General features: G+C 35.1%; 1 protein-coding gene across 1 annotated transcript in view; it reads right to left on the minus strand.

Annotated features, from left to right (window-relative positions):
• PREX2 (phosphatidylinositol-3,4,5-trisphosphate dependent Rac exchange factor 2) overlaps nucleotides 1–25,688 on the minus strand; it is a 167,502-nt gene that overhangs the window by 67,762 nt on the left and 74,052 nt on the right. The window contains exons 12-25 of the mRNA XM_065753165.1: nucleotides 23,941–24,044; nucleotides 21,834–21,883; nucleotides 20,533–20,608; nucleotides 19,767–19,839; nucleotides 18,782–18,924; nucleotides 18,536–18,628; nucleotides 17,171–17,319; nucleotides 14,830–14,915; nucleotides 12,987–13,123; nucleotides 9,753–9,870; nucleotides 8,749–8,933; nucleotides 4,792–4,953; nucleotides 1,506–1,728; nucleotides 985–1,192 (exon numbers count right to left, since the gene is read on the minus strand). Of these exons, the coding sequence (XP_065609237.1) occupies nucleotides 985–1,192; nucleotides 1,506–1,728; nucleotides 4,792–4,953; nucleotides 8,749–8,933; nucleotides 9,753–9,870; nucleotides 12,987–13,123; nucleotides 14,830–14,915; nucleotides 17,171–17,319; nucleotides 18,536–18,628; nucleotides 18,782–18,924; nucleotides 19,767–19,839; nucleotides 20,533–20,608; nucleotides 21,834–21,883; nucleotides 23,941–24,044 (1,807 nt within the window). The remainder of the gene's footprint in view (nucleotides 1–984; nucleotides 1,193–1,505; nucleotides 1,729–4,791; nucleotides 4,954–8,748; nucleotides 8,934–9,752; nucleotides 9,871–12,986; nucleotides 13,124–14,829; nucleotides 14,916–17,170; nucleotides 17,320–18,535; nucleotides 18,629–18,781; nucleotides 18,925–19,766; nucleotides 19,840–20,532; nucleotides 20,609–21,833; nucleotides 21,884–23,940; nucleotides 24,045–25,688) is intronic.

Below are 25,688 nucleotides of genomic sequence, written 5' to 3' on the forward strand. Positions count from 1 at the left end.
ATAATCTCCTGACTTTCTTGGGGATCAGTTACAATATAGGCATTATAAAGAGTCATTTTTTTTAGTGCATCCAAGCACTGAAATCATATTAAATTTAATTAACTGCCTCCATCAGGATAATTAGTAGAACTACTTGAAGATAATGAAAACAATTCTTTCTTAAAATAATAATAATAATAAATTGGCCTAAACTTACCTTCATTCCTACGCATTGCAATATATTACAGTTACTTTGATTGTGTAACTATTATTTTACCATTGCAATTATACAAAAACATTCCTACTCATAAAAAAACTACGAAAGGATAAATAATTTTATATTCTTCACCTTTCTAAACTGAAGGTCATGAGAAAAGATCTTTCAAATTACAAAAATTATGCAATTTGTATTTTCAAAAGGAATCATTTACATCACACATGGAATCTTTCAAAACAGAAACACCTATCATTCTTCATCCTCAATTCTACTAGTCAGCTCACTTGTCTCACAACTGGAAAAGTGCATTTTAAATCCTTGTCCCTAAATTAGGACAACCTCTGATGTGACTCTAAGCCTACTACATTCAAATCAAGTGTCCTAATCACCCAAGTGTAGCTCTAGACCTAGAATCCTTCATTAAGGCTAATTTAATCTTCCTATCAGCAAAAAATACCTTGCCAACAAATTCATCTTCAGGACTATTCGGGAACAAATTCATATTCAGGACTAACTTACTATAACTGGTAAGTTAGAAAGAAGCTAATTTTGTAGCTCTGCCTCTTACTTCCATCCTAGTGAAATCCTTGATGACATATGCTCCTTTTATTTCTCTCACCTCAAAATTATTATTATTCAATTCTACTCAAAAGCTACAAACAGGTAAAAAGTAGGCACAGAGGAAAAAAGAAAAGGTCTGCAATTCTTACAATTCTGTCTGCAGTCAATATTGATCTATTTACTCCATTCTACATAGAAAGGATATGCAGATGGTAACATTCACTTACTCATCTATCTGACAGACACAGGTTTCCATTTCTTTCAGAGCAGTTTGTAATTTGAACAGCAATTTTTGGTAGACATCTTGTGTTTCTAAATCTTCTTCTTTTAAGAGGTACCTCAGACCATGACCCTCTTGCTGGCTGAGAGACTGTCCTGAAGGGGCAGCCATAGTAGTAATGCTATGTTGAACATAAATCATAGGATTCAGTTTACCTGGGAAAAATATGAAGCAGTTAGATTTATATACTCCAATATAAAATTTTAAGTAAAATAGGTAATAAAGTTTGAAATATTTACCCACTTGAAGCTTCACATAATCAATTGATTTTGTATGTCATTTTCCATATGAACGTCTAACTACTTAAGTAGAAAGTTGGCATGAAATTACAACTCGCATTTATTATGTTTTAAAGCAAACAAAATGTCAAAAATATAGGACTACATAAAGGTTTGTTCTTAATTTTAATATTTTATTATTCTATAACAGAACTACTGGACATAGTTCCTTCACGCTCTACTAGCCTACCTTGGTCAGTGTTTTTATTTCCTTTTTCATGTGAAGAATGTTTTCTGCTGTCTAACTGTACACCAAAAGCACTCCCAACAGAAGTTGAGGTTTTAGGGTAAGACACTTCCATTACATTGATATGGCAATTAGTTGGACAGAAATCACTGCTGTGAAGTGGTGAAATCTTTGATTTAGCTTGCTTGAAGGTAGGCCAAGCTCTGTTTTTTAATACTCTTGAAAACTAAAAGAGGGAAAGAAAACAAAATTTTGATTAGCAGTTTTTGGTGTTGGCCCTCAGCTGACAAACCTTGACTACATGACTAGAAAATGAAAGTTATAATACTTCAGGCATCCTGGCTATACCTCAGTTCTTAATTCCCATTTTTCTCTTAAAAAGGAAAGATATCCTTCATGTTATGTTTTTAATGTGTTTTAATGTTTTTTATTTTTTAAGACAATTATACATTACATGAATGTAAATCTCTTTGTACTCAGGAGACATCATATTTTCCTTGGAATATATTAAATACTAAACAGTGTACCAGAAGAGGAAGCCTAGAAGTACTGTATGGTCCAGTGCTGTATTTCACACGACACTTATAAACACTTCCTGACAGACATAGTTGAACAAATTTCTAAAAATAAATAAAAATTCTAGCTCAAAGCTATAATAGAGACAGAATTTGCAACTACAAATAAAGAATTGCAGAGTGAAATGGCTCTCCCTAATGGTAACTGTGGCTGCACTAGGAGCACTTCACTATAGGCTGGTGAAGGTGGTTGTTCTCTTCTTCTCAGAACTTGACGTTGCACCCAGAGTGCTGTGTCCAGTTCCAAACTCCCCAGTAAAAGAAACTTGGACATACTGGAAAGAGTCTAGCAAAAGGCCACAAAGGTGATGAAGAAACTGGAGAACCTGTGAGCACAGGCTGAGTCAGTTGGGACTGCCTACAGAAGGATGAGGGAGATGGGATCTTAGCAATGGGTACAAATACTCAAAGAGAGGGTGCAAGGACCGTGAAGTCAAGCTTTTTTCAGTTGTACCCAGTGACAAAACAAGGTGCAAGAAAGAAAATATTGCACAGACCTTTGATACTAACTCAGTTACAGAGCACAGTTCATGCATAAGACTATTTCAATGTTAATTTGTTGTTTCTTTCCTAATATATGCCAGTACCAATTCAATCAATTAAGTTTTGACTAACATTTTAGCTGCACAAATATATATCCCCTCTGAGAAGTAACAGCTTTTTGTGTTGGTATTCAAATTTCTGTTTATTTTGATGTCATACTACTTCAACTTGGTGAACTCTTGATTGATAAATCATATTTAAATCTTCATATTAGAACATGATCTGGAAGGTTAGAAGAAATCCAATTACAGAATTGTACAAAGGCTGAAAAATGTACAAATAGTTAAGAAGGGCACTAAGGACATTCAGCGATGAAAATGTTTCTGCAAGCAGTACATATTTCTCATCTCAATCTCCCACACATCATTCTCCAGAGAGACCAAATGCCTGGCTGAGATTTAATCAGGTCATAAGTCAGGCCCAAAATTATTTTCATGTATGTGTTGAGAAACATCTGGGACTCATGGTAAAAGATTCCAAGTTTATTATGAGCAAAATGTTCTGATAAGAATAATAATAGTAGGAACTGCAGAAATCTATGAGGTTTCTATTTATAGAATTTGAACTTTCACAGTGAAAGCAGGAGCCAAGCCAAGCTCAGGCATTCCAAAAGTCTTCTGTAACTATGGTTACCTTTACCTTGCCAAGAAAACGACCTATCTGTTCCTGCATCCACTGCATTATTAATTGTTATTAAAAGCTCTAACTGTGAAACTATTGATTTTTGAATGTATAAGCTTAAAAGTGCAGTTTGCATCAAATATATTTTTCTAGACAGCACAAGCATGGTGAAAACTTCCCCATGGCTTACTCATATCCAGCATAATACAATAAAATCTCACTTATTTTCTTGGCCTCCTGTAAATCATCCTCAATTTTATTTATTTTCTTATTTTGGCTAGAGAAAAGGTATAAAATACCTCATGCTACTTGAAGTCTAAATACGTGCTTATTGGTATTAAAAATAAGAAATGTGCTTTCAAAACAATACATTGATTTTAAATTGGTTTTAAAAACATGGAAGCCTGTAGTTCAGGCAAACAACTGAGAACCTGGATGTTAAATGATGCAATACCAGTATCATTTTAATCTCTCCTTCTGGTATTCAGATCTGAGTTTATTCCATTTCTTGCTGGACACTACTACCCTGTCCGAGTCTATGGAAACCAATTTTTATTTTTATTTTTTATTTTTATTTGGTCTTTTTTTTTTTTTTTTAAATCGAGGTATCCTTACAGGTTTCCCTCTTCTTCCTTCAGAAAACAAAGAAGTATTATCTCCTCCTTTCCATGCAACTTATACAACAGTGCAAAGCTTCTACACTCCCTCTCTCTTTCAGCATGTAAAGTACCAGGAGAGACAAATTTTTAAGTGTCACAACTCAGATTTCTTAAAACTGGTCCTAATAATTATAATATAATAATTCCTAATAATCACGATTTTTTTTTGGGGGGGGGGAAAGGCAGTACAAAAAACTAAGTATGCATCATTAACAAATTAGCAAATGATTGTTAAAGTCAGGTCTCGCTTAACTAAATAAATATAGAAAAATAGACTGACAATAGCTATAGATCAGAGTCTGGGTTATTTGTTCATTTCTATATATTTAAACTAGCTCTCAGATGTATGTTAGAAACATTCCACTTATTTTGTGCTATAAAGTTTTATTAACATAAGATAATCTAACAATTTAAAGAGCTACTGTTCTTAAAAGGCAGTCTAGTAAAAGTCAAACTAATTTGAAGGGCATAAGAGATGAATTAAAAATAGCAATTTGATATTTAAAATTAAGATGTACTAGAAGGAAAAACAATTCTGCTGCTATTGCTTCATATTTGGATAAAATCTGCAAGTTCTCAGTATTGATCAAGAATGATTGCCCTTTTGTGGGAAATAAGCAGTTGATTCTATCTGCAGCTGAACACAACAAACAAGAAAGGATATGAACTACCCAGTGTCTAAAAAAGGGATGATAAAGAGCACAGTTTAAAAACTATTTATGTAATAACTCAATTTAGGGATTCATGGCTTGATATAGCTAACCTTTCAGCGATATTTTTTTTCACTGCAATAAACATTCAGAAGAATTATTAAAACCATATAATTTTGCTTTTTTTTTTTTTTTCCCTGAAAAGACAATTATCACAAAGCTTAAGACAAGCAGGACATACCTTTTTATAACTAGAAATTCTTCGGTAGATATGCTCAATTTTCTCACTGCAAATAATGCTGAATTTACTCTGAAGCTCAGTAGAGATTACTTCACTTAAAGAACTGAGGCTGTTGCAGTTCTGCACAAACTGCTCATCACTTTTTGCCAGTGCTTCCAGAATCTAAGACAAGAAAAACATCATCATCACATTATGAAATAAAATGACTAAAAATAACCCTTTATTTATCATCCCCTACATTCTAGGCTCAAAAAGGCAGGTAATCAATTGCCTTTTAATATTACAGGCATTAATTTCACATAACTACATGACAGAAAGCAATGGAAATCTGGAAAGCAAAAGAAGTTTCTTTAAATTTGTCCCTGTTCCTGGCATAAATTATACCTCTAACAAGTAGTTTCACTTGGCTTTTCACGACACTGATAATGGATTTACTACTAATTTCCTACTAGCGCAACCAACACAGCTCACCAGAAATTCAATATCTGCTGTAATTACTTGAGCAACACATATTATGAAAAGCTTATGAACCAATTCATTAACTGTAGCAAATATTCATCTGCCAGTATAATGAATAATTTAAAAAAAATGAAAAGGCATATAATAAATGAGTGCTTTCCTTTTTTACGTTATTTGTATAGAAAACATGAAATAGTGAACAGAATAAATTCTACTGGCAAGCAAAGACTGAAGTCTTGATATGATGGAAATAGTCCCAGCAAATATGTTGCTAGAAAACTTAAAGAAAGGAGTGTTAAACAGAGGAGGGTAGTATACAGCCCTTTTCTGAGATTTATTTCAGGTACTGAAGTTCGCTGTATGTCAGAGCATGGGAGATCCCTACTGCTGTTGCATCCAGCCTCCAAAAATGTGTTTGAAAAACACACGTTTAAAGTAAGGGTCTAACAAAGGCACCCAAAATCCAGATTAAAACATGTAAACAGAAATGGCTTGAACTTTAGAGATACTCAACTTTTCTCAAACAGGAGGTGCTAAAGGACTTAATTTAGTAGTTGGGTAGAGATAGTGATAGGAGGATGGTTGGACTAGATGATCTTATAGGTCCTTTCCAACCTTATGAACTTATGAACTTATGAGTTATGAACTTCCTTTTGGTGCCTCAGCTACCTCCAAGCAATATAACACAAAATGTGGAAAAAAATCTTCACTACTACACTACAGAAGCTTAAATTTAAATTAAATACAGAAGTCCAATGACCTAATACAAAGAAATATTTTTGATACCAGACTGACCACATCAGCTAGTCAGTCTATATAACAATTCTGCAAAAGTAATCCCATCATATTAATAATACACCAACTTGCAAAGAATTCTGAAGAAACACCAGATACAACATTAATATATCATGAGAATATATCTACAACTCTCTTCTGCTACAGTTCATTATTATTCTGTCCATCATTGCAGCTGTAATAAACAACTTACAAGCCTGAGTAGTTTAGAAAATTTTAGGAAAAAAAAAATCTCTGGAGGCAGATATTTGGGAGTATAAAATCTTTACTTTATAAGAAGTCACAGACTATGCATGACAAGATCCTGAGATAAATTTTTCTCACATCCCCTGGAGGATAGAGAAAGGATTAAATCTTTTGCAACAAGGAGTAATTACTGCATTAAAACATCCCAATTATTTTGGTTACACTTGTCGTTTTTAGGCTTAATTAATAATAATATTTCAGTAATTTAATGGAAAGATGAAAAATAAATCATAAATGCATTCAAAATCAGTAACTTTTGCAATACCATTTTAGTTACTTGTTATCATAACACAGTAAAGCTTTGTACAGCATCAGAAATCAATCCAGGATTACTTCACCATAATATGCATGATGCAGAATAGAGAAGTTTAAAAATTCAAAACAACAAAAATACACAGCAAGATCAGAGAGAAGGAAATGGAGAAAAGCAAAATACCCAATTGCAAGTACAGAGTTTACATACAGAGTAATGAGAATCATTTGCAGACAGCTACGGTTGATAAAATGCCACTACAGTTTTTATTATTGGGATTGAGAAAAGGGATCTGCTCGTTTTGTTGTTTTTAAGCCACTGGATACCTTTCTATCACCATCTCACTTCTAACATAGTCAAATTATTAAAAAACAATACGTAAGTGTAATCTTTGAATAATTAGCCAGTCTAAACCCTAAGGGCTATGGCACAGCATTAATTAAGGCCAGAATCAGTGGGCTGATAGTACTTAACTACCGCGAATACAACAATGGAAAAGAATTTCTTTAGCAGTTAGTAATTATTACCTTATTTCATATGATACTATGAATATAGGAAGAGCTAACAACTATCAGACCAGTGGCTTCTAGCATTAACTAGACCAGCTGTAGCAAATCTCTCTGTGTAAGAAGTTACTCCAAAATGTATTAGTCTAGTCTGCTCCAAGGCAAAGTTAAAGGAAGGAAATAAGTGACTGTGGACATTTCAACAAATTATCACTATCTTATACTTCTAGTGGAAAGAACAAAAAGAATTTTGCAGTTGTGATGCTCCCGACAACGTATGGGGTTCCAGACTTTTAAGTATTTATTTTTATTATCCCTGTATGTGTTAAAAGATATAAGATACTTAATAGAATTTAAGTATTACTATACTTAAGAATTTATAGTATTACTATATTATCTGTCTATCTGACCCAGACAACATCAACTTTATGGAACAGAGATGTAACTCTAATTACACCTTTCTCATAGCACAAGAGCTCTTCATCCCCCAGAATAAGAAATCTAGCAAAGAAAGAGAAAACCAGCATGGCTGAGCAAGGAACTGCTGGTCAAACTGAGGAAAAAGAAGAAAATGACAGAGAGCAGATGTAGACACAATGTGGCTTGGGAAGAAAATAGGGATCAGGAAGGCCAATGCATAAATTGAACTGAACTTGGAGAGGGATGTAAAAAAACGAAAAAGGATTTTGCAGATAAGCTGGTCAGAAGAGAAAGGCCAAGGAGAGTGTACTCCTCTGATAAAGGAGAAGAGGGAAAAGGGCAACAACAGACATGGATGAGGCAGAGGTATGCCATGAGTACTTTGCCTCAACATTCACTGTCATTCCAGCTTCCCACATCTCTCATGTCCCTGAACATCTAGGTGGGGATCAGGGGAGCAAAATCTCTTTCACAGTAAACCAAGAGCTAGTACAAGATCACCTGTTGAGACAGAACATGCTCAAGTCTATGGGGCTGGACAATGAGCATCCCAGGGTCTTGAAGTGTGATTACTCATGTGATTGTCAAACTGAAGCCAGTGGGTGGCAACCCTGCCTACAGTAGGAGGGCTGGAACTAAACAATCTTTAAAGGTCCCTTTAGACCCAATCCATTCTATGAACTATCCAACAAAATACCTTCATAATCCCTTTCATGACTATAGCATGTTTCAATATCTGGAAATATTCACCAAGAAAAAAACTTCAGTGTAAACTCTTCAGCTGCACTTGTTTTTCACTTCATCTCTGATTTTGTGGTTGTTAGACTCCAATATATGAACAGCTTTATCTTACTTTAAAACATAAAAAGACAGATGTCATGCTACTTTTATACTCTCACTGAAACAAATTTAAGTTGTATACGCTATTTTGTCTCATCAAAACCGTATTTGGAGCCTATCAACCTATCTTCATAACATTTTGATGTTTCACTGAACCTCTGACTTTATTTTAAGTTTTATTTGATAACTGAAAAGATGGGAAAAGAAGTAGGAAGAATGGAAGACTGAAGTTCTTTAATGTTTGCTCAGTTTAGAGACTCAATTTATAACCACATCATAACTTATTTTATTTCCTGAGTACACAGTCATCCTTCTAAATGTAAGAGGAACAAAGATTATAAGATATTAAATGAAAAGCATGCAATCTTAAGCAGAAGAAAGATGTTGCACTGGTGTTAAGCTTAGTAAGAGTTAAAACATACAAAAATTGCTTCATACCTTTGCAGTCAAGCTGAAAAATCCCTTTGGTTCAATCATTTTTTCTAACACATGGCACTTGATTCCAGCTGTGCTATCATATTCATAAACTACTCCATACTCCAGATGAACATTATCAACAGTCAGGCTTACATGATCTTTCTTCCCATCAATTATTGCCATAGTGTTAAACTTGTCAATTACCTCTAGAATAAAGAAACACAAATCAGTTGAGTAGCATTGGCCATTGAAAAATGAATAATAAAAAGGATATAGGTAAACATCCTAGAAATAGATACGGACTGATGATTCTACTTGAAAATGTACTAATATCCAAATAGCACATGAATGATTTAAAAATCAGAATGTCAGGAGGTTTATGAATGTAAAAATACTACTACTGCATAAACAGACACATCACCATACACTCTCTCTAGAAAAAGTCATGTTTAAGGGGATTAATTTAATTTAATTAGACATATCCAAAGCAACAATAAAATAAAATAAAACGGAAATCTGATTAATTCTAAATTAGCCAGAAGAAAAACTCCAGAAACAAAACCACTATGTCAGCATTTCCTGAGGTAACACAAAATTATCATTAACCACCTCTTTAATTATCCTCATACACACATATGAATCCAGACTTGCCTAAATGTCACTCGCCTGAAAATAATCTGAAGGATAGCTAATTTGTTATTTCTCACGTAGTAGTCACTAACTCATCTAATCTAACCTTCAGTGATTACTAGTGCTGACAGTTCAGATAATTCCTAGCGTTACAAATGAGAACTGAATAGTTTTTTTCCTAGAGCGTTCACTTTTTTTTTTAAATGAGACACAACAATTTTCAAAGAACAACATGTTAAACTTACCTTTTTAGAATACAGAAAAAAACAAATCCTTATGTAAAGCACATCCTACTGGCTGAATGCAGCTTAATCTCTGAAAACCACTGCCTATATTTTCCTTGCTACTTACACTAACATTCTGAGCAAAAACAATATCAAGCCAGCATCACATACCTTCCACTTTGCAGTCAAAGGCATCTCCTCCATCGTCTCCAGGGGGCTTGGCATTTGTTTTCTGAAGATCCTCCTGAGCACTTTCAATGCTGTTGTAAATCCACTGTATAGAGTCTTGCTAAAAAATAAATTAAATGAAATAATAAAAAATAATTAAAAATAATAAAAATAATAAAAAATAAAAATAAAATAAACATCAAGAAAACTTTTACTAGTGCAAACTGTAGGAAATTGTCTAACTGCTCTCAAACATGGAACAGTTGATTTAATGCCCTAATTATTATAATCTCTATTACCTTCTGAACCCAGTTAAAAATAGTATTTTGAAAATATAGAAAATTTTGGCTTTGGCTAAAGTATTTCAATTTACTTGTTTACTTCAATGTATATTATCATGAAGCAGTAGCAAATCTCTGACAGTATGACATCCATCAGTTTCATGTCTCTGCCAAAAATGATCTAAGACATTTCAAATCCAACTGCAGATTGAGAAATATTTGAGATAAGAAATTGTGAAAAAAAGAATTTTTGCTTTTCAAAATCTGCAGTTCATCCACAAGACTGACAAAGATTACAGAATGCTAACCAAACACATAGCATGTCAACCTAATCTATCACCCATGTGTCATTGGCAACAAGATTACACACTACAGCCTTCATTATTTTTATTTCCCTTTTGACAGTTACTTTATTACATTTGTTTTATTTCACCAGCTGATTATCAAAACACAGTAAAAAGATAGAATCTCAGTCCCCACAAGTTCATCATCCTATGTGAGTGAGATGCATGTGAATACAAGAACGGTGGCTTGGTCACACAGCCTATGAGAGCCATCTGTAAGCCTTATACTTTGTATTCTCCCCTCACTTGTTTAGACATATGCCGATCACATCCATATGGAAGGGCCTCTCAAACACGGCATCTCCAGAGTGCTCTTCTCTTCCTCTTACACTTCAAAAGAAGTTTAACTGTCAGTTAATCATTCCATCTCCTACAGCTACGGCAGAATAAGTGGCACAATTATGACTAATCTGAGTTCACAAATTTTAAAAAGAAGTTTGAGTTGATAATTTATTGTAAAGCAAGAATAGCAAAAGTTTAAGTTGAATGTTGAAATGTTCATGCAAAATGCCAAATGCATCAGATTATGCTTTGATCATATACAATATTCTGTCACTATCTTTAACTCATGAGTCCCAAATAACTAAATTTCTACACAATTAAGGTATAATTTCTCTAGATTCATCCATGCCTTACTTCTCACTCCAAGGCACTGCAATATTTCAATAAGGTCCCTTGACTTTCAGAACCCTCTGCTAGTTGTTGGAATATACCTATGCATAAGCTGAACAACAGAAAGCTTTGAAACCCACTCATCTTTGTAGGTACACCTGAAAGTTTGATGCTAATTTGTGGAGTCTTAAAGGTTTACCTGGCTCAGACACATGGACAGCACTAAGACTGCCATGCCAGTATCTAACAGGTTATTTACCTTGTACCAAAGAGTTCCTTTATTTCAGGAACTCTACTTTGAACTAATCATGGCGAAGAAAAAGAACTACATACCTCAACTGGAAATCAACCCTTCAAAAGCTAAAACAAGATACAGTGCTATATAATTTGGAGCCATGTTCTCTAAATGTAGCACTGGAGTAATAAATTAGGCATAAATCTGTCACATCATGATTAGTATCACTGCAAATAATTCTTTGGAATTTCAAAAAGCAAACTGAACATTCTTTCTCCCACCAAGACCAAGAGTATAAACACAGTCCAATAGAAGTTACAATTATTCACACTGCAACAGTCTAAAATGAAACTTTGTAATCCAGGCAGCTTGGAAGACTCCTCACACTGTGAATTAAAATATTCAGAACACAGAAAAGGATTCATTTTCAATTATGCAACTGACAACCACAGGAGAGATGGCAATATTCATGTTAATTAAAAGATAAGGTAATTACTTACAAAATATGAGAAATCTATAGTCATCTTCCAAATAATTAAAAATCCACATTTCTGATTAGTAAATTATATTTTAGCTGTTTTGGTACCAGTAGGAATACTGCCATTTAGACAGTTATCATATGGAATTTCATAACACCTCATTCTAAACAAAGATTTTCTTACAGATTCTCATCATCTGGGGGATATGAGTTGTTAGTGATCTGGTAAAGATGCATTTTTTAGGTTGAAATACTCTGCATAGGAAAAATAGGTATGCATTCCAACATATTTCAGAAGTGGATGTAAAAATAAAACAATAACATTGCAATTTCATGGCATTCATTCCAGCCGACAGTAATTATTTATCTTTGGATGTCATTAACTTCTGGAGGAACTCCACACTTAAGAGAGAAAACGTACCTGGTACCAAAAAAATACATAATATTAATACTTTATTCTAGCCAGTTTTACTATTTGTGCACATGGGTCCTTCACCAGAGCCCATATTCCTTTGAAGAATAGGTGAGCTCTATCTTGCTATGTATGTAACAACTTCAATTTCATGCCAGTACAAACATTCAGACATTTTCACAAAAACAGTACTTGCATGACACAGTTCCAATTCTTACTTAAAATTCTTTTTTCTATGCAGTAGGTTTGAGGGAAGGATTTCACTCCTGATTTTAATTTGATTTTTCTTCTCAATTAACACGCTCTGGAAGAGTATGTGAAGTTAATTAATGATACCAGCTCACAGTTTATGAAAAACCTGCAGGAACCTGGAAAGATTACATCATACAATCAGGGTGGTTTTGATTTTCTTCCCTACAATTTGTTTCTTGGAAGACAGTAGTTTCTCTCCTAAAACAATTTGAAAAAGATAACAAAACTTAATGTCTATATTTAAAAAAGGGAAATTTTGAGCCCTTGAACATCTGTTTATTTCCTGTGTGAGAATGCAAGGGGACCACAAGGGATCTTCATGGGCAAAATTTGTGTACAGTGCTCTCTATTTGCTGAAGTGTTACAAAATTCTAGAATAAGATCAGCTCTTTGCATTGCATTCTCAGGCTGATGAGCAGGCACCAAACTGCACAAATCTTTCTTCATCATGATAGATGTATACCTCTTACTGTTTTCATGCAAAAATTAAATTAAGCCTTTAAAATACATTATTAAAATTTAGTTGTATTTTTCAATGCAGAGATTAATCAGATCTTGAACATCTGCAATTTACTGAAAAAAAAACCACCAGAAAATTTGCAAGACTAACAAGTGGAACGTACCTGCATCGGACGCCTAAACTTCCTGCATGCTGTCACATGAGCAATAACACTTGCATGAGTCTCCTTGCTGACATTAATTCCATTCACTTTGATTATGCACTGGCCAGGGTGTAGACCTGCTGCAGCCGCCACTGTTCCTATTAAAAAAAAGACACAGAGAAAATAACACTTGGAGTACAGGAGAGAAGGTCTGTCAACATTTCCTTTACAGCTTTCATTCCAAAAGCCTCTGACTATAGAGTGCTTCTGAAGTCAGCTGGACTCCAAGAAAACAGAGTTCCAAAGACATTTCCCAGGATCTTGCCTGTGTTTTTGTCTTTTTAAGCAAAATACATAAAGACAGCACAGTAGAAGTTCTAAGTAACATCAGTAATTTTCAAGAAAACCTATTTGTTTGAGCAATGCAAAATAGATAGTTCAGCAATTTATTTCCACAATAGAATAGCCACCATGGGAAAAATCCTCTATATCCACTGAAAGGGTACTACAAAAAAAAAGTCAGGATCTCCACATCTTTTCAGTATGACTCAAACCTAGTTCTTAAAGACAGACTGCTGGATTACAACCACTTACCCATTCACTTTCCTATGCCTCATCAGAGGGGTGCAAATAAAGTCAAATTCTATCACCTAGAGAATGCAACAATGAGGTGAAGAAGCCAACTGTTACAAAAGAAAAGGCTGAACTGAATTTGCAGGGCTGACAAGTAGAAAACCACGTCATGACTTGTCAGTGGAGCATATTTGACAAAAAATAATAGAAACAATACATCTATATTTCCATTATTTTTAGGTATTATCAAGTCTTGGAATTGTTTAAAAAGTAACAGTTGCAGCAAGAGACAGCAGCTGCATTTTAAATCTGGTACCAATTGAAGTATTTGGAAATATTATTATTACTAGCCAATCTACAGAAATCTGGATTTAAATAATTAAATCGCTCTCAAAAAGCAGAAATATTATTCTTCAAGTAAACAAACAATAACAAAAAAAAAAAAAACCTATGGCCCCAATTCAACAAAGTATTTAAACATATGCTCAAAGTCTTTCAGGTTTAGCAAACCACAAATGCAAGACTGAGGTACCAGTGAGGCTAATTGGAATAATGTATGTGCTTAATGAATAAGGATAGGCAGTTGAATGGAGAACCAGGTGCAGAAATAATTACCACATCAGCCTAACAGTCTGTAGTTTATTATTTTCCCTCAAAAAACTAATTTCTGGCACCACAGCCTAGGAAGAAAAAAAAAGAAGTCATCAAGCTCTGTTCAAATTCGGCTTCTTAGCAGATTGGTTCATTTTAAATTTCTCAATTGCAAAGATAGGAGGAGGAGAAAGGACACAACTGCACCACCATCGCTGAAAATACAGAAGTAGCTGGCTTCACCATAAACAGCATGCAACAGCAACATTAAAAAAAAGAAAAGCTTGAACTTCTTCTATTACTAAGGCACCAATCCAAACTTTATCAAGTTAGTAATGGCAAGCATCTGACCATCAAATCACAAAATAGAAAACACAGTGTTTTAACTAGCACCATTGAAAAAATTTGTGAAAAGGGTATTTTCTATAAAATATTTACAGAACATTGGGGAAGCACATGGTCATTTAACAAAGGAGCTTTCAGGAAACAGTTCCTAAGCTCCATTCAGTGAAGAAAGAGTTTTTGGATTGTCAGTGGTTTGCGGGCCGGTTATCAGCTATTCCCCAGTCTGCAAGGAAGTCACAGCCTTAATTTACCTCACCTTATTTACTCAGTGGAACTTATTTTGATTCATTTCAGCAAGGCCAGTTAAATATAAAACGTACAATTATCTCTAGCTTTGACAGCTCTTAGAACTCACCTCTCCCAACAGCATGGACAACTGAAGGGCCAAAGCCTCGGATTTGAAATCCAAGTCCATCAGCAGAGTCAGGAATCTTCACTGTCCTGATACATGCAAAAAATCCAATATGAACATAGCAAAAGGTAGTGTTTTATTAATTAAAATAAAAGTGGACATCAATAAGAAGGATGCTTTTTACACCACGGTGTAAAACTCCAAGCTTTCAATCAATTTACAGTTTCAGAATCACCATCATTCATTTTCTTGGTAATTTGCACCACTCGCATCAGAATTAAGAGCAAACAGATAATGCTACCAACCAGAGGAAACCAATACTACTTCACACAGAACTTCAGTATGCCAATTAAGACCAAAGTAGAACTTCAGATTTAAAATTCCTCCAAAAGGACTGCAATTTGAGAAAGTTGTCACAAAACAGTGACACTGAAAGCCCTGAGAAGTCAAGCAGTCTATCAGCCAACAGCACAGACCCTAGGAACCTCAGATCATGGCAAGCCTCATCAGCTGCAGAGGACTGTGGAGACTATGTTTGTGTTAGAATTTGTTAACTTTTACTGAAAAAAAAAAACATTTTGGCACAGCCTTACTGAACAACTATGTAAAGCACTGAGTTTTCTGAAGTAAGATTTTGCCTGCTATTGTTCATATAATGTGTACACACATTGTGTAATATTCTTGCTTAGTCTATGTGCAACAGTAAGAAAAAATTCTTAGAATCATAACCAACAAAACACTATTTTCAGAATCAAAATTCACATCCACTCCTTAAAATGAAACCCTGAGTTCACTCAAAGTAAGCTGATGTTATATTAGGTCCAGTTCCAGAAAAAGCAACAGAGCTGCATCAGCCCTTATCTGAGCCTGTTAGGTCAAACATAACACAGCACTGATCTAACTCTGCAGTCTTAACTTCCAGAGCCAGCTCGGTTAATATTTGAGAGGTCTATGCCCTGGACTCCATTTGCCAGCACAAAAGAAAACTGATGGTGAAAAGTGAATGTAAAATGCATTTGAACTACAACAAGTCTGACATTCAGATAAATTTGAATAATATCTTGCACTTTCAGTTTTTTTTCCTGGTAAATATAACAGCGTTTGGAGCCAATTATAAGACATGAGATCCAAATTCCATTGGAGCCCATAAATTTGTACAAAATATTTGTACAAAAATATACTTTGTGAACATACTACTTTGTGAATAAACTAAGAAAGAACATCACTGAAGGTTTCAGCTAAGAATTTGTGAGAGAATTGTCTCTTCTGCCATCATAGCTGTGATGGAAGAAGCTTCTGACAAATGCAGTCAGTACAGGAAATAAATTCTTAAACTCATCTGAATTCCTCATTCACCAGATCGTCTCTGTCAACCCTGAAATTCACTCACATTTTCACTGTGTCAGAAATTGATATGAGATCATCATTAAATAAATGCTAATATAAGCTTTTTATGTTTGCTATAGAACATTCATCTACAAAGCTTTTGTTGTTGCTGCTGTTGTTTCTGTATTATCAGTCCAGATTATTGACTTTATGCCATATTTCCTTTTGTTCTTTTTCCCATTCTGGTTGCCACTGTATTTCTCAAGACATCTTCACTTATCAATAGGAGAAACATATCTCCATTCTGCTGCTCAAAAGGAGTTATTTCCAAGGCTCTCTACATGTTCTGTGAAAATAGAGCATGAATTCCTCTTTACTCTTCAAAAGTTCTTGAGAACTTCCCTCAGATTCTGTTTCTTACTCTCCTATTTCACTGTTATGTAGAAACCATTAACTGCATTGACCTTACTAACAAATCTATGCTTGTTTACATACCAAATGAACCCACCATTAAGCCTTACTTAGTGTTTCCTCTACGTAACAAATTCCACTCAGGTAGGAGGGTTACAAACTTTGTATAAACCTCATCTACTGCAGAAAGATTGTAATTTGTTTACTTGCTAACAATGCTTACAGAACCAGCACACATACCAAAGAGGCCCATCAGATCATAAGCTCCTGCATTTGGCAAACTAGAAAACAATCCTCAGACAGAGCAAATTGTTTAACAATCATAGTAAGAGAAAGGTGATTGAAACTGTCCATGTATTCCAAACTTTATTTATACTCCTGTGGTTTCTGCATATACTATACCAGACCTGATGATATAAGCTCTTTTGTCTTGTCTTTGCTGATGACAAACATAATAAAACAAAGTCAAAGCAGATTAAACTGCATGGACTTATGAACTTAAGATTAGTAATAACTTCAGAGTGGTGCTTTTTGAAGTTTCTATTGTCATTTAAAATTTGCTTCATTTGTAATTTCTAAAAATTTCCCCAAAGGAATGACAACTTACTCTCGAGGTTTAGTGCTCACAAGAATCCGCAGGGGCGTTCTGCTGTTTAAACACATTTTCAGGAAGCAATCCACTTCACTAAAGGGTCGCAGAAAAACCAGGTCACCATTAATGGCAAATATTTTTTTCCCAACTTCCAAGCCTGCCATCTAGAAAACAATAACAGTTGTGTACACATTTCCCTTTTTATAACAAACAACACTGTATTTCTCCTGATTGCATGCAACTCCAATAGAAATAATGACACACACATACAAAGAAAACTATTTATGCCTCCTTTTGAAGTGCACACCAAAGACAACAAAAAAGGGTTCTGAACTGATTACAGTAGCCTATGAAGAGATCTAAAGACAAGCCCTAGTCTCATTCAAGATGTCATGAAATTAAAATACTAGTTACTATAGGTAACAATTAACAAAACAGCCTTCACTAATCCAGTTGGTTTTGATGTTTTTTTTGGTGATGTTACCTTATCTGCCTTTCTCAAAAGGAATTAAAGCTTCTTTTGTAAAGGAGCTCGTGAGCGTAAGTCAATATTTACTACGATCCAAAACAAAATGTATGCTTAAACTTTTATGGCCATACCTTTGAGCAAAAAATTTACGTACAAGATTTATATTCTGGTCTAAAAGGAAAGAAACCATTCCCAGCTAGGATGGTGGGCATACACAGAGCTACTTAGAGAACAGACTAAGCCTTAGATCATGACAGAACCTGACTTCTGAAGAAGATCATATGTAATTATGCAAAGCTAACAGAGAAAAAATAATAAAAATAGCCCTGGGTACATTTCTGCAGCTATATTATATTAGTGACCTACTACATATATTTTTATTAAAACTTCAGTCCCACAGTGAGACATAGAAGGGCTTGAAATCCAGGTCTATATTTTTTCTCATGGAAGTTCTGTTCTGTATATAAGACTCCCATGTACTTCACTAGGTTATATCAAATTACCCAAAGACCAATTTATACTTTCGGATTTCTAAATTATAGACTTTGCTTAATACATCCTTTGTTATGAAAAACATCAAATGTAATCTACAGACTGGCATATTTTTCTATATTAATTTAACATGCTACTGAAGGATGCTCATTCCACTTATGAGCAAGGTCATAACTGGAATATTCTAATAAGCATAAAAATAAAGTTATTATTTTTACATCAAAACTTATAAAAAATTTCCTGTGTAGAAAACAAATGTTGGTAATGTTCACAGTTCTATTTTGTTTCAAACTAAACAAAACAAGATTCATAACCGCAGATTTCTCAGAGCATTCTCTAATTATTTTATTATCATCTACTATGCATTTTTTTAATTGATGTAAAATAAAACAGGAAAGTAGAATTATAATATTTAATACCTCAGCATTTGATGCTTTCTCCACCACCTTAACAATTGGCATCTTATTTTTATCTTCTAAACCAAAACCATAGGTGCCTTCACTAGATTTAATCTGAAAAACAGAATTGTTCAAAACATTGTTCAGAAAGGCATTTAGTAAAGTACAGCTTGATTGAAAAATGAACACAGTGTGCTAATTAATTGTCAGTACAACCAACCAATATTTTGTTCTCATCCAAGCATATAATCATTCGGTTTAACTCACCAATAATGACTTAGCTATGACATTTTCCACTACTTTCAAATCATGTTTCATCAATCTGTGCTTCATATTTGACCCTTCCATTTCTTCATCCGCATAAAAACGGAACAACAGTGGTTCATCTTTAAATTCACTTTTCTCTAACACTGTAAGAATCAGAAACACAGACATGAGTACTTGTACTACAGAACATCAATATACAGGTTAACTAGCTAACTCTTTTGTGTATGAACCTAGTGAAATCTTAATTTTTAACATATAAAAAAAACATTTCTAAATCCATCATATATAGATAACACTAAGTTCCTCTTCAGCTACAGAATGTGGATTTCATCAAGCTTAGGAAGACACGTTAGCCTGACAAGGTTTTAGTGAAAATGCCAAGCACAAGATTTCTTACTAAAAGATCAAAAGTTCCTCTTGACAACCACTGGAAATGTTCACAACCAAGACCTGGCATTCTCCAAATGGTGAAGCATGCCAGGTTCAGTATTACAAATGGGTTTGCTGGGACTAAGGAGGCAACTAGAATAGCAGGCAGATACAATCTGTATGTTCAAAGACTAAGGGCAAAAGAATGAACAGTGTCTGAAAGGAAGTTAATCCTCCACCCTTATCTAAGCCAGCTGATGAGAAAATTATTTTTTCTTCATTTTATTTCAGTAAATGACCCATTGCTTCAATCACTCCACTGAAATCTGCCCTCTGATGGTATTAAATACAACCTCATTCACCTCGTTTTTGGTACTCTCTTCTTTGTTCTCTTAGCATTTTCTCTTGAAGAAGAAGCCCTCTGTGTATGCTTTGACTGAAAATAATTTTCAGAGTATAAAATTGCATGGTTTTTCTTCTTCTTTAAGGCAATAGCAATGGTATAATGAACTAATTTGCAATTCTTTCTTTAAATCTCAAAGAGCCCCAACATTTCCTTTCTGCTATGTAGATGGCATTAGAACAAGCATAGCTTGTGAAGAATGCATTTACTTACCATGGTGCATAAACCCATTATCACAAAGAGCTACACCAAAGATCATAGCTTCTTCCCTGGTCCGGCAATCTCCCTATTAAACCACAACACATATATACATATATTTTTATATACTTTAAAATATCAGCAAAATGCATTCTATTTACAATGGCATAACCTCACAGGGCCTGCAGTGGTTGTAGATCACCTTTAGATTTTTACATATACATATGAAATATTATAACAATGTTAAACCTCATTATAGTTATAAAATGGAAATATTTTAATAACTGCATTCTCAATTAAATTTTGACATAATAAAATCTAAAAGCAGTGACATTTTTAACTTCTATTTTATGAAGCTGGTACATGTTGACTGAGTGAACAGGTTACCCTGCTCCTGGTTTGCTTAAAATAAAATGGAACCATGACAGCAATTTGATGCTCACTTTTATCCCTATAGTTAGTAACTTAGATTTCAGAGCCTATCCATTTCATTTTAAGCCTCAATGTTACATGCTGAATCACAAAGCTAAGTCTCATTAAAACATTTAAAGTTGAATTGCAAATAAGGAAGATAAGTACAAGAGGAATGAATAGTATGGTTGCTGGCAGCTGATTTCTGTTACTTCACTAGTTTAAGAGGATTACACTTTTACACACACACTGTTCTAATAACCCTTACATAGTGTTTGCATATTATTTCACTTATTCCAACACAACCCTTCAAATCAGAATTTAAATATGATAGTTAGACAAGTACATAAATCCAAAGGTATAAACTTGCCTGTGCAATCAACCAGTCTATGAGTTTGTTAGCCATGACAACAGATTTGTAGGTTCGCAGATGATAATCTTTATCCCTGTCCAAAATAAATATATATATCAACCAGAATATTGCAAGAGTCTAAAATCAAAGACAAACAAGCAAACAAACAACAACAACAACAGAAAACCTGCCCTTACTTTTTTCTATACAAGGTAAAGAAGCATGAATTGATGTCATGGTTTTATGATTTTTGGTACTGGTATTCCACATCATAACATCATGTAGTGCATTTAGAGTTAAAGAGTTAATGCTCCAGCTCCGTGGATCATCGATGGTTCCAGGTATACCTGTCTCAGAAGAAGAACTCCATTCCCCAGAGGACTTTGCGATGCTTTGCGTTCTTACGTGTTTATGCTCAGAGGGAAAGATAAAAACTGTCTGTGGTCATGGGACACTCTCTTTCCTTGGGGATCGACTCAGCAGTGGGTGCTCGCTGCCGTCCGCCTTCAGCGTTAGCATAAGGCCTTCGGTTTATCGGACACTCTCTCTTGCTCATTTTATTTGATTTATTAGCTTTAATTCCAATTATATTGTATTATATTGTGTTATTTTGCTTTCCGATATCTTATTTAGTAAATTAGCTTTCCTCCTCAGATCGTTGCCGCTGTTTTGTTTCTAGGCCCATTTCCCTTTTCCCTTCTCCCTTTCCCCCTTCCCCTTTCCTGGGGTGTGGATCCGTGGGTCCCCCGCACCAATCGTCACGGAACTGGGCCGAACCTGCCCGTAAACCGTTTGACAATTGAGTATTTTGTAACGGTTCAGAAATAGAGCTTCTAAAGTTGCCTCTGGAGTAAAGCAAGTCCAACCTTCCAGTACAGACAGAAAGAAGAAGGCTGAATGTATCTTATACATATCATTGACAATTAGGTCACTGAAGGGCAAAGACAGGTGCCTTGTTATAGCTGTCTAGTTGTTAGCTGTGCCTTGTTATAGCTGTCTATAGGCTCTACGAATGAAGTAATGGAGAGTTAGTAAAGAAGCGAGTATATTAATCAATACAGTAAGCACCTAAGCACATACATCGGGACCTAGAAAGTGCTTAAAGTCTGGAGAAAAAAAAGGTCATCCTGAACTGCGTCTGTAGACATTTTATGTACTTATACTTTTTTGTCTTCATAGTCCTTCCACCTTTTTTACTTCTCCCAAGAGACCAATCTTAACGTATGGGTTAGGCTTCCTACACTCAAACACAAAATTTTCATCTTTAGAATATATACTTCTTTTGAATAAGTCTGTAAGGATTTTGCAATTGGACTTACCTAATTACTGGGGTAAAGAGACTGTGAAGGCGACAGTACAGTCGTACACCCTGTTAAAGAGGAAGATGAGGTTAGTTACGCATTCACACCCTGGAGAACATAAGAGGAACATAAATTTCTTTTTCAAATTGAAATTATAAATAACTAGGAAACCTAAAAAGACCCAACAGCTTAGATTCCTTAGTAGATTAGAAAAAATAATCATGTTCATAACATGCAAGATGAAACTTGTATAATAATAAAAAGATTGTGTTCAAGTAGATTAAATCCTACATTGTTGTGTCTGGTAGCTCAGTAATGAAGATTATTCTTCAGTACATAATGTACACCTTATGTTAACAAATGCCAGCAGAAAAGGATGTGATGTTATAATGAAATGCCCAAGGATGCTGCCATTTCCCACAACCACAAAATCATGGAAATTTTAAATATTAACGTTTAAAGGCAAATTTGTTGTGCCTAGCAGAGTAGATGGATAGTACTACCTATCTGATTCCTCATTTACTACCTTGATAAGGTACTAATAAAAGATACTCAAATATAAGAGAAAATTTAAAAGAAAAGTAATCAAAAATTGTATATGTGTAGTCTTCATGTCTATTAAAATGAATTGAAAAATACAATGGACTGAAATATTAGCTTCACAATCACCCAAAAATAAGGGCAATGCATTTCATATATGAAATCGTTTAGTAACTAAAATATATTTTTTGCCATAGTGTTATGATTTTTCAAATTGGTATTCCACATCATAACATCATGTAGTGCATTGAGAATTAAAGAGTTAATGCTCCAGCTCAGTGGATCATTGATAGTTAAGGGTATACCTGTCTCAGAAGAGAAGAAGAACTACATTCCCCAGAGGACTTTGCATTGCTTTGTATTTTTATGGTTTTTCCGCTCAGAGGGAAAGATAAAAACTGTCTGTGTTTCACAAGACACTCTCTTTCCTTTGGGATGAACCCAGCAGTGGGTGCTCACTGCTGTCTCGCATTTAGCGTAAGGCCTTCAGTTTATCTCTTGCTCATTTTATTTGATTTATTAGCTTTAATTCAAATTATATTCTATTATATTGTGTTATTTTGCTTTCTGATATCTTAGTAAATTAGCTTTCCTCCTGAGATCGTTGCCACTGTTTTGTTTCTATGCCCACCTCCCTTTTGCCCTTTCCCCCTTCTCCTATCCCAAGGCATGGGTCCCCCACACCAATCATCATGGAACCAGGCCAAACCAGCCCCTAAACCATTGACATTTTTATAATTCAAATTCAAACTGTGTAAAACAAAAATGGCAAAAATCTTCCCTTACAAATGAAAAACAAAATCTGATTCACATAAATACAGACAGGCAAGTTTGATGGGATGTTGTGTATTCTAGCATAGTATTTTGCTGGACATGAGCCAGCAGTGTTAGCTTGCAGCCCAGAAGGCCAACTATATCCTGCATTAAAAAAGGGGTGGCCAGCAGGGAGATGGAGGTGATTGTCCCCCTCTACTCAGCTCTTGTGAGGCCCCATCTGGTGAATTGTGTCTAGGCCTGGGGCCCCCAGTGCAGGACGGATGTGGAGCTCTTGGAGCGGGTCCAGAAGAGGGCCATTAAGATGATCAGAGGGCTGGAGCACCTCTCCTACGAGGAAAGTTAAAGGAACTGGGATTGTTTAGCTTGGAAAAGAGAAGGCTCTGGGGAGACCTCATTGCGGCCTTTCAGTACTTGAAGGGAGCATATAAACAGGAGGGGAACGGCTGTTTATCAGGGTGCATAGAGATAGGACAAGGGGGAATGGTCTTCAACTGAGACAGGGGAGGTTTAGGTTAGTTATTACGAGGAATTTTTTCTCACAGAGGGTGGCAACATACTGGAACAGGTTGCTCAAGGAGGTTGTGGATGCCCCATCCCTGGAGGCATTCAAAACCAGGCTGGATGTGGCTCTGGGCAGTCTGGTCTAGTGGCTGGCAACCCTGAACATAGCAAGGGGGTTGAAACTAGATGATCATTGTGGTCCTTTTCAACCTAGGCCATTCTATGATATGATTTTACTTCAGTTCTCAAGTAGAATCTCCATTTTGAATGTATTTTTCTTAGTAATAGCATCTGCTTCATTTTTTACCTTAGAAATCACTTCCTGCATCTCACTCCTTGGATAGTATGTTCCATCATCATATCGAAATCTGTACAGCATGTGTTCAGGTTTGAACTGGTGCTTATCTGTAACTAAATCAAAAAAGTATATTGTCAGTTTTCTTTCCACAGGACAACAAAGAAGGACAAAGTCACTGATTATAAGAACAGTCCATTACACAATAGATTTCTGACATGGAGACAATCAGATCATCTGCCACAAGTTGCATTATGTCAATAGAGATATTTTTCATTTAAGTAGCCCACAGGAAACTAACAAGTTTTAAGTAACAGAGAAAAGAATAAGATAAAAAAACAGCCATTGAACAATCTAGAAAATCAGGTATTACATGTATTGTAGTCTTCAGCACTTTTGCAAAGCTTATCAAATAGCTTCTTTTCCAATTATCAACCTATTGTTCCACAGTATCCATTCTTGCTGAAACCAATTCCAGATGAGTCAATAAAGAACCCTCCAGAAACACCTGACCATTATTTTTTAGTTTTCTGCCAGGGTAATTTGGACCCAGATAATATACCAGTCCAGAAAATGGCAAGACCTCAGAAATACTTATTCATTTAAAACATCTGACATTTAAAATGGGCTGATATTCACACTACTTTTCTAACTACAAGGCTCCTTACTGCCTTGAGAGGAAGATTCCACCTCTAATCATCAGTAGTAAGTTGACTGGACAAAGTATCTCACTACAACAATGATTAAACAGATTTTATCTTTTGCTGGAAAAAAAAAAAAAAAGAAAAACCATGAAAAAAACTTAGCTTCTAAGAGCTCACACACAAGGAAGCAAAACAATACCCATCACAACATGGGTCTGGCATGGCTGGAATGAAGCATATGCTAGAATATGGTATGTCTAACAAAGCCCCCTACAACATTTCCAATGTGAATAACAGCCTAACTTTCTTTCTCCCTTGCTCACCCTGTGAAAACAGATGGTTCATTCAACTTTATTTTAAGAGTTCTATTTTCACCAAACCACAGCTGGATCCACTATTCAAAGTAACATGTCTGGCTCACATTTCTGTACTTTAATATAATTACTCATTTATCTCATGAAATTACGCAATATTCATTTAACTCTGCATTGAGGAAGTCTATCAGTATATTTGGGGTATAAATTACAAGATCAAGTATCAGTATCTAATAGAGAGCCATAAGAAAGAAAGGAATAGACTCTTTAGCAGAGTCTGTTGTGGTTAGGCATAGGGAAATGGTTACAAACTCAAAGAGGGGAGTTTTAGATTAAATATAAGGAAAAACTTTTCCTACAGTAAGTGTGGTGAGAAACTGAAAAAGGCTGTCCAGAGAAGTGGTGGATGTTCCATTCCTGGTGACAAAGGAGGTTAGGCTGGATAAAGCTCTGAGCAACCTGATCTAGTTGTAGGTGTCCCTGTTCATTGCAGGGACTAGATGACCTTTAATGGTCCCATCCAACTCAAATGATTCCATGATTCTATGAGAATAATCTTTGTCAAAAGAACCATTCAGTTGGAAACAATCATGTGTGTGTAGGAAACACAGTAGCATCTGACATTTGAACGATAACAGAAGAAAATCATGTAGACAGACATTAAAGCATTTAAGACTACATCACTCCTGATGAATAACTTCAATGTTTTTCCTCCTACTCCGTGTATGTGTAAAATGCATACAGCCAAGTGGCATTCTGTTACTCCCACTTTCCAGCCAAGGATGTGAAAATATGGTAGCAA

The sequence above is a fragment of the Cyrtonyx montezumae genome, unplaced genomic scaffold (genome assembly GCF_038088225.1).
Source record: "Cyrtonyx montezumae isolate F1298 unplaced genomic scaffold, pur_monq_1.0 scaffold_8, whole genome shotgun sequence".
Classification (NCBI taxonomy): Eukaryota; Metazoa; Chordata; class Aves; order Galliformes; family Odontophoridae; genus Cyrtonyx; species Cyrtonyx montezumae.